The sequence below is a fragment of the Carcharodon carcharias genome, chromosome 7 (assembly GCF_017639515.1).
Source record: "Carcharodon carcharias isolate sCarCar2 chromosome 7, sCarCar2.pri, whole genome shotgun sequence".
Taxonomy (NCBI): Eukaryota; Metazoa; Chordata; class Chondrichthyes; order Lamniformes; family Lamnidae; genus Carcharodon; species Carcharodon carcharias.
In genome coordinates this window covers 154,888,284-154,902,655 of record NC_054473.1, presented here as the reverse complement: position 1 = coordinate 154,902,655, position 14,372 = coordinate 154,888,284, and the positions used below count along the sequence as shown (strand labels likewise).

Below are 14,372 nucleotides of genomic sequence, written 5' to 3'. Positions count from 1 at the left end.
CTCCCTGGCTCTGCAGGAATTTTTAATAAAATGTTGGACATCTTTTTACAGTAGCAGCTGCTGGCTTGGCGAGATCCATGCCCCAAATCCTGAGATGGCTTTCTGCACCAGAACAACCCAATTTCTTGTGTGTGTCCCTAAACGTGTTTAGGCCCTCCATCAGCATATGCATAATTTGGGCCATTTCCTTTCTTATCTCACTGAACTTTTCCTTTATCCCATCCCATATGCTGATCTTTCACTCTTCATCATTATTCTTCTCCATTTTTACATTGAGCTTAAAGATGCTGTGGTGGTTGTCCCTCAGTTCTCCAAAACTCTCACTGGTTATTTGTCATTTCATCTTGCAGAAATAATGAAGGTTTCTTCTTTCTTTGTTAGTCTAGAAATGTATTTACCTAAGAAGCAATTTTAGATTTTATTTTTAAGCTTCCCTCGTTTGACAACACGCATTTATTTCTATCCCAATGCATCTTGTAATAATTAAAATATCCAATATTGCTACCCTGTTCTTGTATTATCATCACAAATCTCCCACTCTCATTTTCACTGTTTGATGTCCTATAATAGTGATATTTCTATAATCAACCTTCCTATTCCTTAACCTTATTTACATGGATTCTGTCTGAATGTAATCCCAAGAACATCCTTGCATTCACCTGAATCCTTTTTAATACTGGCACCCCAGTCTCTTTTTTTCCTGGAAAGAATGTTAAACTTGTAAAGAACCTTGGTTAGACTACACTTGGAATAGTTTTGGTCTCCATATTATAAAAAAAAATATAAAGGCACTGGAAACAGTTCAAAAAGGATTTACAAGAATGATACTGGAGCTGAGAGGTTGTACCTATCAAGAAAGACTGAACAGGTTGGGTCTCCTTTTCCCTAAAAAAGAGTGGACTGATACAGATCTTAAGATTATGAACAGATTATGGGTTTGATAGGAAACACAGCGAAGATGTTTCCATTTACTGGCAAGTCTAGATTAAAATTAGGGGCCATAAGTACAAGATAGTCACAAGTAAATCTGGCAGGAACTTCAGGAGAAACTTCTTTCTGCAGAGTGGTTAAAATGTGGAGTCCACTACCACAGCAAGAGTTGAACCAAATAGCCCCAACATTCAAGAGGAAGCTTAGATAAACACTTGAGTGAGAAAGAAATAGAATGTGGATTGTTACGATCCAGCTAGGGACCAGTATCTTTTTTCTAAAGGAGACAAAGTTTGAAATCCCAGTTACCCATCATGACAATAAAGCCACAAGATTTCACAGTTTTAAGCAAACAAAACAAACTTTACTGTACAAAGTCAGGAAAGTAAAACAATTTACAGTATCTATCTTATACTCCAACATTCAGAATTAACATGAGGTAAATATGAATAACAGGCCAACTGTGGTCAAACTCACCGCCCTGCACATTAAATGGCAGATGTGACCAAGAAAGATCCTATGGATTTCTCAGCAAGCCACCCAAATGTCATTGATCGCTGTGAGTTACATTATCTCGTTAAAATCCTGTCTTCCTCGTGAAGGATTTCAGCTCTTCACTTTCAACAATCTAGCCTCTGAATTCCCTCAAAAGCTGCTTTGCCTCAACAACTGCGCGCTTTCCGATGGTTCAATCTCTTCTGAGACTGCGTTCCATAGGACTCATAAAGCTGTACTCCCACCTTCAATTATTGGCACAGTTTCAGCTATTTCGCTGACCACTAGCTTCACTAAACAGATACTGCCCCTGGGTTTCTCCGAACTCCAGTCCCCGATCTATACCAAGCTATGAATAGCTCCCAAGGTTTCCTCAGCTCTAACGCTCTCTAGCATGGAATGAGTAACCTTCTGCCACTTTCTCAGCTCCCCAGGACTTCACTGAGCCCTAATTGTCTAGAGCCTGCTAATACTCCAAGGGCTGCTCTGTGAGCTGCGAACTAGACGACGTCCAAACTGCAAACAACATGCACCAATGGTTAGCAGGGTTTCTTCAATCCTTAATTGTCTAGAGCCTGCTAACAGCAGCACCCTTTCGGCATCCAGCCTCTTCCCCTGCTGCAGAACACTCGCTCTCTCAGCAAACACATGGGTAAATTGAAACCAAAGAACCTTCTTAAGCTCCACCTATCTCCATGATGACATAGCCTTTTCAGGTCTATCTTCAAACTGACCTCCAAGCCAATTATCCCTCCTTTCTCCAGCTAAGAAAGCCCCTCTCCTTTTTTATGGCTCCACCTCTTCTAGCTGTTAACCCCTTGTCAACATGGCCCCAACCTTTTAAGTGTAATAAACTCTAAACTTTAGTTACATTTAACCAATTTTCAACAGTTAAACTTTCCAGAACTAAAGATTACCCCTAAACTATTAACGTGAACTAGATAAACTATTTGTCACATGATGAGGTTAGATGAAGAAGGGACGGGGGAGGCTCATGTGGAACATAAACAGCAGGATGGGTATGTTGTGCTGAACGATCTGTTTCTGAGTTGTAAATACATTGTAATTCATGCAAATTAAATCATCTCACAGGGACCATCACAATCAGCAGGCTGCAATCCACATTGGCCTTTTCACAAATATTAAATGTGTTTCTTATTGTGCGCATACCAGAAGTAGCGCGCATACCAGAAGTAGCATCAATGAAATGGATGAACTGCTTCATGATATACGTTTCCATGAAATCTGTTGCATGAGAAACAGCAACAGGCAGGAGATGAGCTGGACATGAAATGTAAAGCAATATCTGTTGTCTTTAAATTCACATTACTGTTAAACTTTGTACCGTAAGCAAAAGAACCTGAATTCTGAGGCACTATTCTTTGCCTTGTAAGGTTATGCTGTTTGCTTTAAAATTATGATTGCACACATATCTCGTTATTTCTGGCAGGTATAAAATAGATGTAAAGAAATTGCACTTTTGTGAATACATTTGATGGTTATGTGAATGCTTTGGGCAACCAAAGGTGTTGTGATTTTGATTCTTCGGAATCCTCTTATTTCAAGGTTTAGCCATCCTCCCACTCAGTGATAGTGTCCCACTGTGCGATTCACATTCCTGTGATGTCAACCTCAGTTGAACGAGTCTCTACACCCTTGGGTGGTGCCAAGGACATGTATTTAAATCTTTATTTGAAGTGTGTGATGTAAGTGTTTCTAACTTTCTTCCTCACTGAGAGTGAAGGCAGCTCATCAGCACTGATATTCTAGCGACATTTGTGTCTCCTCACTGGTACTGGCAGAAGAAAAGACATGTACGGGAGGACGAGATCCCGAGGCATGTCCACATATCAATTGCAACAGTGTGTGCATCATTATATGGTGGCGAAGACTGCAAGTTTCTCTTGCATCTGGTTCCTAAATAGACTGTCAATTCCCAGAGTGAGCTCAATTACAGGGCTCCACGGGCCAAAGCAAAAATTATGGCCTGGCGATTCATGAGGCCAGAATATGCAAGTGTGAATGCAGGACTCGTTCTTACTGTAAGTGAGTGAACATCCCCTGAGATGAAAGCAAATGGCATTGAGGGCTAGGAAAGATGCCCTTACTTAAATTTACTCTTCCTGGAACCAGCAACTAACGTATTACGGGCACATATCCCACGTCTTTCTTCCTCCATGGCATGATCAAACTCATACTGACCCCCTGCAGCCTCCTGAGGTTCCTGGACCTCCGGCCTTTCGTCCTCTGATGAGCTCTCATCCTCCTCCAGTTCATTCTTTGGTAGGGCTTCACCTCTTTGCATTGCCAGACTGTGAATGGTGCAACACATTGCGACGATGCAGGAAACCCTGTCGGAAGTGTATTGTAGTGAGATACCTGAATGGTGCAAGCATCTGAAGTGCATCTTCAGAAGCCCTATGGTCTGCTCTATAAGGGAGCATTTGGAGCTGTGAGCGGCATTGTACCTCTCCTTGGAAGGCCTCTGAGGTGATGCAGTGGTGTCATCAGCCAGCATTTCAGTGGGTACCTCTTATCCCAGCAGCCACCTCTGTAGGCATAATGGCCACTCGAAAATCTCAGGAACCTGAGAGTGACTCAGGAGGTAGGAATCATGGCAACTCCCAGGGTACCGTGCATAAACGTGCTTCCAGTGATCACATAACAGATGTACATTGATGGAATGATAGCCCTTGCAGTTTATAAACATTAGGGGCTGCTGCCATGGAGCCTGTATAGCCACATGGCTGCAGTCTCTTGCACCCTGTGCTCTTGGCAAACCTGAGATGGTGGCAAAGCCTGTGAATGTTGCCCCCTGGCTATTTTTGCCCAGAACAAACCTGATATAATGATGGACCTTTCTGTGAAGGGCATCTGATATCTCCTTTATGCGTCGATATGTTGTGGACTGAGAGATGCCGCACAGGTCCCCTCTTGATCCTTGGAAAGAATCAGAGGCAAAGGAATTTAGCACTGTGGTCACTTTCAAAGTCACTGACAGAGGATACCCTGCAACTCCACGTGGCATCAGGTCTTCATGAAAAATGTGGCATATGTGATGTACCAGGGCTCGGGACAAGCCATTTTTTTGGTTCTTCCATTGATATTGGGTGGCTGGTGGGTGATTGGCTTAATAGACCAGAAAGCCTATTATTGTCCTTTATTTTTGTTTGTATTTATGTAATTGCAGACAACTTGCAGCATAGATGCTCTTTCTCAAGACTTTCGGCTACCAAAGTTTTTCACTGACTTTACAACCTTTGCACCCTGATTAACATTCTGCCACTGATTTTGCTTTTGGCCATGATAGTCAGAGAACATGACATAATATTCTGACTTACATGCTTCTTTAGCTCTCTCCATAAAACCAGACGTGTACAATTTGGGTCACAAGTTGAAATCTCTCAGGAATAAAAACAGAATATGCTGGAAAAATTTCAGTAGGTTAGGCAGCATGTGTGTGGAGAGAGAAACAGAATTAGCGTTTCAGGTTGTGACCTTTCATAGAACTGAGAAAAGTTAAAAATGTAAAAGCTTTGAGCAAGGGCTTGGTGGGACAAGGATAAATGAAGGTCTGCGATAGGATGAAAGGCTAGAGATTGAATGATAGAAAAATTATTGCTTATTAAAGGGTCAAAGAGAATATAGATAGGGTAGAAAAGAAACAAATAAAGATGTGTCGATAGCAGGTGCGCTACTGGCTGAAAGAATACCTATTTTTCTGGTATATTGATGACTGTATTGATGTAGTGTCCTGCTCCCACCCTGAATTGGAAAACTCCAGCTTTGCTTCCACCCTTCTCTTAGTTTCACGTGGTCCATCTCCGACTCTTCCCTTCCTTGACTTCTCTGTCTCCATATCTGGTAATAGGCTATCAACTAACATTCATTATAAGGGTACTGACTCCCGCAGCTACCTCAACCACACTTCCTCACACTCTACACCTTGTAAAAATAGTTTTTCTTTCGGCCAGTAGCGCACCTGGAAAAAGAAAGTTTTACCCGCTGGCCACAATGGCAGCTTTTCACGCTGCATTGTCCCAATCATGCCTCATTAATCATGCATTCCCGGAAAACATGCCGTTTCAATGGCTGGCGGGCTCTCATTTGCCTGCCACGCCATCACCTTGCCACTTCCTCATGCCAAGTGCCATAGTTAAGTGCAGCCACATGCCCACCTTTCAGTGCTTCCAGCCCAGGACTGCTGCACAGAAGACATAGCCTCAAAAGGCAAGAAGACTGCAGCCCCCCGATTCACTGATGCGTCCCTAGAATGCCCGCCGTGATGTCCTCTACCCCCTCTCTGGCCACAGGCGGTCCAGCAGTCTCACCACTTCAGCTTAGTAGGCGATGGCAGTGGTGATCAGTGCCAATGCTGCACAGAAGAGGTTGGCCATCCAATACAGATAGAGGATGAATGATCACATCCGTGCCGCCAGGGTAAGGCAACCATCTCATCAATCTAAACTCACACACTCAAGCCCATCACACATTCACTGGCATCTCACTCACTGCCAGCTCAAGGGACATCACTTACTCTCTCTCACACACTCTCACATCTCCATCTGACCTCATCTCCTCTGGAGATCACCTCCTCAGCCCCAACCACCTTGAGACCACTTGCACAGATCAACTTGTGCTCCCACACACACTCCACATATTCCCCCTTCCCCAGTACAGTCCTTGCCCTGCAGTCTCTTCCCTTGCCTGAGGCCACTTCTCCCCCTTCCCCAAGCAAGTCCTAGCCCTGCAACCATTGAAAAGCCACCCCTACATTATGGCTGGTCTGGTAGACAGACACCTGCCCATAAGCCCCCCTAAAAGTGATGAAGTGCTGTCTGCGAAGCCTGGCGCTAATGACTGCGAGTGCTGCCTGAAGCAAGGTAGGCAAAGAAACCATGAAGTCCTGAGCAAGTGCAGTTTGCCAGGTGAACAACGTTTATGTACAGTTGTGAAACTGCATGCCAATGTGCTCAGATGGTCCAGCGGGGGGAGGGGGGGATTTTCTGGCAAACCGGGCTTACACATGCAGATGTATTACAATGAAGTTCCCGACACCCAACAGCAGGAAACGTGGCCCACCATTGATGGACAGAGTGGACAGTTGCAAAGTCGTGGAAACAATTTTTGGCATTCTCGCCATATTGTCTGCTTACGCTGTCAAACACGCCCGCCACCAATGGGCACGGAAAATTTGCCCGAGGTGACCAGAACTGCACACAGAACCTAAGTTGTGGCCTAACCAATGTTTTATATAGTTCCAGCATAACCTCCCTGCTCTTATATTCTATGCCTCTGATAATAAATGAAAGGATTTCATGTGCCTTCTTAACCCGCTTATCATCCTGTCCTGCTACCTTGAGGGATCTGTGGACATTCACTCCAAGGTCCTTCACTTCCTCTACATCTCTCAGAATCCTTCCATTTATTGTGCAATCCTTTGTTTTTTCTGACCTCCCCAGATGCATCATCTCACACTTATCTGGGTTGAATTCCATTTGCCACTTTTCTGCCCACCTGACAGTCCATTGGTATCATCCTGCAGTCTGCAGCAATCCTCCTCGCTATTTTTTGTGTCATCTGCAAACTTCTTGGTCATTTCACCTACATTTACATCCAAATCATTAATATAAGCCACAAAAAAGCAGTCCTAAGCCTATGGAACCCCACTGGAATCCACCTTCCAGTTACAAAGACATTCATCAACAATTACCTTTTGTTTCCTGCCAATGTAACCTTCCACAGCAGTGCTTCTGAAATGTCCTCTTCTTTTCTCAACCAAGAATTCCTACCCACTCTGGTTGACATGGCCCTTGACCATGTCTGCCACCTTTCCTGCAATTCTGCTCTCACCGTTTCCCTCCCTCCCAGAACCACAGTAGGATTTCCCTTGTCCTCACCTTCTACACCACTAGCCTCCATATTGAAATGATCATTTTCCACCATTTCCACCACCTTCAATGTGATACCACCACCAAACACATCTTCCCCACCCCTTTCAGCATTCCAAAGGGACTGTTCCCTCCGTGATGCTCTGGTCTTCTCCTCTCACCCCCAACACCGTTTCCACAGCAACTTTCCAACTCAGGAGATGTAACACCTCTTTTACCTCCTCTTCATCCAAAGCCCAAATAGTCCTTCCAGGTGAAGCAGTGATTTACATGTACTTCCTTCAATCTAGTCCACTGTATTCACTGCACACAATGTGGTCTCCTCGACGCTGGGGAGATCAAATGCAGATGTGCTTTGCGGCACATCTCCATTCAGTCTGTGAGCATGACCCCAAGCTTCTGGTGGCCTGTCATTGTAATCCTCCACCTTGCTCTCACGCTGACATTTCTGTCCTCGGCCTACTGCACTGTTCCAGTGAAGCTCAACATAAGCTTGAGGAACAGCACCTCATCTTTCAATTAGGCACCACGGAGCCTTCTGGACTCAACATCAAGTTCAACAATTTCAGGTTGTAAACTCTGTCTCCCATTTTATTTCCTTTTCTTTGTTTGTTTCAATTTTTTTTCTTTCAGCCAACAGTACAATGCTCCAGGCACACACATATTGGTTCTTCCGCAGTATTTTGCTTTTATATTGTTTCTTTTCTTGCCTCATCTCCATTCCTTTGTTCCTGAAGGTCAAACCTGTCATCCAATCTCCCTAATCTTTCACCGTATTACAGTCTTTCCTTTTGTCCTTGTCCCGCCCACCCTTGTTCAAACCCAATTACATTTTTAACTTTTTCCAGTTCTGATGAAGGGTCAGAGACCTGAAATGTTAACTCTGTTTCTCTCTCAGTATAGATGCTGCCTAACATGCTGAGTTTTTTTCCAACATTTTCTGTTTCTATTTCAGATTTGCAGCATTCTTGATTGAAACGTAAGAGATCCTGAAGGTCTTAACAGGGTGAATGTGGAAAGGATGTTTCCTCTTGTGGGAAATCTAGAACTAGGGGCCACTGTTTAAAAATAAGGGAGTGCCCATTTAATACAGAGATGAGGAAAAATTGTTTCTCTCAGAGGGTTGTGAATCTTTGGAACACTCTTCCTCAAAAGATGTTGGAAGCAAAGTCTTTGAATATTTGTGAGGCAGAGGTTGATAGATTCTTGATAAGCAAGGGGGTGAAAGGTTATCAGGTGTTGGCAGGAATGTAATATTGAGGTTACAGTTAGATCAACCATGATCTTATTGAATGGCAGAGCAGCTCATGGGGCCGAGTGGCCGCCTTCTGCCCCTAATTTGTATGTTCACCCATAGTAGTCTGCTTTTCAATTGAAATTTACCAGTTCCTGCCCAAGATCACTGAATTTAAATACAAATTCCAATTCTGTTTTTTTTTTCCCCAACTGAAAATCAGGCTTTGAGGTGTATGTGCTTCACATCAGCATTCAGATCATCTGGTATGTGTTGCACACAACATGGATCACTCATAAGGGCACAAGTGCAATGTTTCTGTATTTCTGAACTTGATTCTTAGAAAGGAAAAAGTTGAAGAGTTCTGATTTCTTTTGTAAATTTCAGGAAACATTTAGTACTTAACAATTAGAAGCCCAAAATAATCAATGACTTTTGGGAACATTTATTTTAAAAAAAACATTTTAATGAACCTTACAGTTAAAAGTAATACTTCAAGTATTCTACCCAGGCATGATTTCCAAGTAGGATAAAATCATGGCACAGGAAGTAAATGTGACAAAATGTTCCATTTATTTAGAGTGACTAACATAGTGAAATATTCTAAGGTACTTAACAGAGTGTAATATCATAAAAATTGACATTGAGCCAAAGAAGGACATTTTCAATCTGATGGCTAAAAGCTTGACTAAAAAGATAGGTTTTAGGAACTGCCTTAAAGGAGGAGTGAGGGATTGGAAGTTTTAGAGAGGGAATTGCAGAGCTTAAGATGTAGATGGCTGATGATACAGCTTCCAATGGTGGAGTAAAGCAGGAAAGCAAAAGAGGCCAGAATTGAAGAAATGCAAAGTGCTTGGAGGGTTGTAGAACTGGAGGAGGTTACAGAGATTAGGATGGTCACGGCCATGGAGGAGTTTCAGTATAAGAATTAGAATTTTAAAATTGGGGCATTGATAGACCGGGGACCAATGTAAGTCAGTGAGCATAATAGGAAACCAGACTTTGTGTGGGTTAGGATATGGACAGCAGAATTTTGGATGTACAAATTTATGGAGGGTGGAAGATGGGATATCAGTCAAAACACATTTGGAATAATTGTGACTGAAGATAACAAAAAGGATGGGAAGGTTTTTGGAACAGCTGGGTGGAGATGGGCAGCAAGTTGTAGCAAGTTTTTAATCATGGTAGAGGATTGGTACGTCAGTTTGGTTGAATTATCCAGGCAGCCTTCCCATCACCCTCCTTTCCACCCCTGACCTGTCCTCTCTTTTATGAGAGGCGGGCGAGGCCTAGGATAGCCCACCCATCCTCGCCCCAATTAATCGTCACTTAAGGGCTGTTACCCAACCAGTCTCAATTTTGAGGCTGGTGAGAGGAGGTCAAAGGTGCGGGGGAGGTCCAGCAAATTACCCTGTTTGAACCACAGGCAGGAAAGAGAGCGCACCTCTCTAAAGGGCTGCCATTCCAATACAGGTGCCCAAACTCCAGGTTCTGCAAATCCCTCGGGTGTTCCCACCCCCGACCCTCAGCCTCTCTGTTAAGACCCCCACCCCATTCTCCATACTCTCTCCGGGCCTCATCTCCCTTCCCTGCCATGAGACACTCCCCACCCCCCACCCCCCCTCCCCCCACCTTCTGCCGTGTTGTCTGGTCCTGGACTTAAGGACTCTCGGGCTGTTTTCAGTACCTGCAATGGCCACTGCTGGTGGTGCTGCAATGGCTATGGAGCTGCTGGCCAATCAGATTGTCCAGCAGCTCTCTGAGGCAGGGCTTCCGCCCAAGTGAGGGTTAAAAGTCTCATGGAGTATCTCAGGGGCAGCTGGCATCCGCATTGACACTGACCCTGCCATCTGTTAAATGCTGGAGATTAATCACAACACCAATGTTGTGAATCTGACTTGATCGTAAGAGCATGTGGTATTTTGCAGTATCTGCAGCAATAAATACCCTTTATATAAAAGTTTTTTTAGGTAAGGAAATTTTGCTGTAGCCCGTGAAGGACCAAAGGCATCTCCCTCCATTAGAGACAATTGGTTATATAGCTTTAGGGGAGGTAGTCCTCCATGAACTACCATAGCTGGTACGGGGATTGAACCTGCACTGTTGACATCATTCAGTACCACACACTAGCCAACTGAGCTAACTAACCCCAAAAGTTTATTAATATTTAAATAAAGAAGGTTTTCATGTATTTTCTCAACACTCCTATAATTGTGTATTTAATCAAGACTCGTGCAATATGATTTTTCATAATTGATAACAGGGTTACAGTAGTACTGTACTTCATTACATATGTACACAACCACTGATTTATGGTGACTGAAAAATCAAGTTTTTCATTTTAATGGATGTCGTACAGAATGTATTCTCTGATTCTGTCCTTACTTCCTTGAGCACCACAAACCAGTTGCTTTGTGGTGTTCTCTTGAAAGGAGGCCGTGGTGCATTTTGTAACTTTAAATGTTTTCTTTTACAGCTGGCTATGTTTCGCAGTTTGTTTTACACATCTATTGGGGAAAAGCAAAAGAATATGGTGGACAACTATCGACCAGTGCAGCCTTTACTGAAACGGACCGTATATTCAACGATCCCATCATTCCGCAACAGTGTTTCCCAAAAGAATGTATACACCTGAATTTGGAAAACTGTTCAAGAGAACATACCTAAAAGCCTTACTTAAATTTTAAGGATACTAAATTACTTTTCTTTTATGTTTGGGTAAACTGGAAAAAGAAATCACCTAATTTTTACACTTAAATGCAGAAACTTCCACAGTCCTTTAAAAACCAGAGATGGTTCAGTAGATATTTTTAGGGGTACTTTTTATCATTCAGTATAGTTAGAATTTATACAGTAATTGGGGTATGTATTTCTTACACAGCATAGTTAAAATTGATACCATTATTAGGTGCTTTTTATCATTCAATAAGCATAAACAATGTATGTTTATGTAAAGAACACTAAATTAAACCACTTTGATTGTTTGCTTATCATTGAAAGGTAGTAAACAATATATTTTCTGGAACACTTAAGATTTATTACAATGATTGCTGATTTTCATTCTCAAATATTTGATGGCAGATAGTATATGTAAATTTATTATGGTTATTACTGACTATTGAACCATGTCATACCTTGTAAAAACATGACCAAAATGGAGTAAAATAGTTGGTAGTTAAAATAATAAATACACAGTGGGTGATGTCTTGGTGCTACACACTACTATGCAACCAGGCAACAGTCTGAATAATAATGATCTAATCAAAGTGTTCTTGCCTGATCTTGTTTATATTTTGCAACAGGGTAAGTGCCTGATCTCAGCTGTGCAAATATAGAGGGATGATGGCAAACGAATACATCATTAACACTTTTATGTAGCTTCTGGTCGCCATCTCAGAAGCTATATTGACTGTTCTGCAGGACTAGGAAAATTGAAAGATGAGGCAGAAAACAATTTCTGCATCCTTAATAAAGCTCTGAGGTATTTATTCACATGCAGAATAATGTTTTAGTTTGAGTTGGTGCAGAAGTGTGATGTTGAAGGTATCTCATATGTTAAGATGTGGTTTCATACTGGAGAATCTTTGTAATGCAACAGTAAATGCATTTTTTGTTCACCTGCAGAACACTTTACACAGCAACATAGGAATTGTTAAGCTAATAGAAGTCAAGTCCGTCTAGTTCATTATCTGCCAGCTTGGCGGATACATAATACTATAATATTGGAGTTGTTGACTAATTATCATAATTAAATTATCAATTATTCTGCAATAAACCCAGTACGACAGAAGGAAAATCCCAGTGATCAAGAGCTTTTGGAACTACAGGTCCTAAAGTCACCGTATTCCTCCCAAGCATTCTAGACATGCGATATGTTATGTTTAAAATTATTTGTACATTGTATACCCCAAATGTTATTTTCTGAAAGAATTTTTTCTAATTTGCATTTGAAAGGATTAACACTACCTCCTCCCACCATCTCCCTAGGGAGACTGTACCATAGATTAGCATTGCATCACTGGGCAGTTATTGCTGTGTTAAATCAAGAACAAAATTAGAGACAGCAAAGGGAATGCACTTAATGTATTAAAAGATAGGACAAATTGACATCAAAATCAGTGCTGCATTAAATAGGAATAATAGATTTGAGCCTGTATTTTCCCACATGTTTGATTATAACTACAATGCATAGAGAAAGTGATCCGTGTCATTCTCATGGATCTCCCAATGGAATTCATGTAGGCACAGGAAGATAATCTGAAATAGAAGAAATAAAATACTGAAATTTAGCAGCAAGAACAAATATATTCACATTTTTGGTTAAACCCATTTTTTAGATTAACAAATCCAAACTAAAATCTGAAACTTTTACTCATTGGATGCTGATCAACTTGCTGTGCATTTCCTGTATTTCTACTGTTACTTCACATTTCAGGCACTTTATGGTTTTTCTTTTTAATTCACATCTATTGACTGTGCAGTTCCTAACATTAACAGAAATGTACAAAATCTATTTTTGAGACAGGTTTAATTAATCAGCATTTAAAAATTATTTTAGATAATTGTTGCCTAAGTTTCAACCAGCTCCTTAAAACTCTGAAGAAGAGTCATATGGACTTGAAACATCGACTTTGTTTCTCTCTCTACAGATGCTGTCGGGCCTGCTGAGTTTTTCCAGCCATTTCTGTGTTTGTTCCATAAAACTGGCATTTGATATCTTATGGGAAGAGAATTTTACTAGCCAAACGATAAACAAAAGGCTGATGTAACCAACATGGAGTGACGCTCATGGGGAACAATGATCAGGATTTTGCAGAGCGAAGCTGTCTCAATTCAAATAATTCAAATTAACAGATAGTGGGGCGCGCAAGGCCACAATTTCATGATAACTGCTGCCTCCAAGCTTCTTTCTAAACTGTGAGAATCCAATTAGAGGGCCAACCCGTGGAATCAATCCTTAAGCATATTAAGAGAATGGGGACTTGCTTTACAAATAATATATATGTATGTATAAATAACATCTAATCTATAATTTGATCTTTTTGAAAATGATTGAGCAGCAAATAAAGATTAAAAAAATAAAGCCTAGCTTCTCCAAAAGAATATATGTAAACCAAAGTTTCTGTCTGTGTTCTTAAAATAATTTTTCTTTTGTTGTAGCTCTTCACATGGCTCGGTGTGTAAATATCAACAACTTGTAGTTATATAGTACCATAAATGTAATAAAACATTGCAAAATATTTCAAAGAGCCGATATAAAACAAAGTATGCTTGGTCAAGGAAATAAGTTGAAAGGAGTGTCTTAAAGGAAGAAAGAGAGGTGGAGAGGTTTAAGAAGGGAATGAATGAGGTGGAAATAGGAAGATAACCAGCTGCAACATAACCTTGCTTTCCAAACTTTCAGACCTACAAAATTGAAACAGTGAGTAAAAAATAAGCCTTTGTTTCAAGGCTGGATTGACAGGATTTGGGAGGAGAAGAGGATGGAATCTTTTGGGTGGGGGTGCTAGCATGTGGCTCATGTTCTGTAATTTATCTCAAATAAGATATTGTAGTGTGTTGATGTAGTATAATCATCTCTCAGTGTGTGCCATTGCCTTCTGGAGAGGAGGAGGAGGAAATAAAGAAATAAAAACAAAAAATGTTGGAAACTCAGCAGATTTCAGATTTCCAGTATGCGCCGTATTTTGCTTTTATCTAGGAGGAAATTAAGAATGGATTCTTTATTTTTTGCTTCCGTTGCTGATGTACTATTTGTTAACAATGACCTCTTATATTAGTCTCTAATCAATACAGTGATCCTTCCAGTAGCAAGTACCCAC

At 41.4% G+C, this 14,372-nt stretch overlaps 1 protein-coding gene across 4 annotated transcripts in view; it reads left to right on the top strand.

The window, feature by feature from the left end:
* The window catches only part of ca5a (carbonic anhydrase Va), an 82,357-nt gene extending 68,694 nt beyond the window's left edge, over positions 1–13,663 (top strand). For all 4 annotated transcript variants that reach the window (XM_041192234.1, XM_041192236.1, XM_041192235.1 and 1 more), the window contains one exon: positions 11,027–13,663. In XM_041192234.1, the coding sequence (XP_041048168.1) occupies positions 11,027–11,185 (159 nt within the window). In that variant the 3' untranslated portion in view covers positions 11,186–13,663. The remainder of the gene's footprint in view (positions 1–11,026) is intronic.
* The last annotated feature ends 709 nt before the right edge of the window (positions 13,664–14,372 follow it).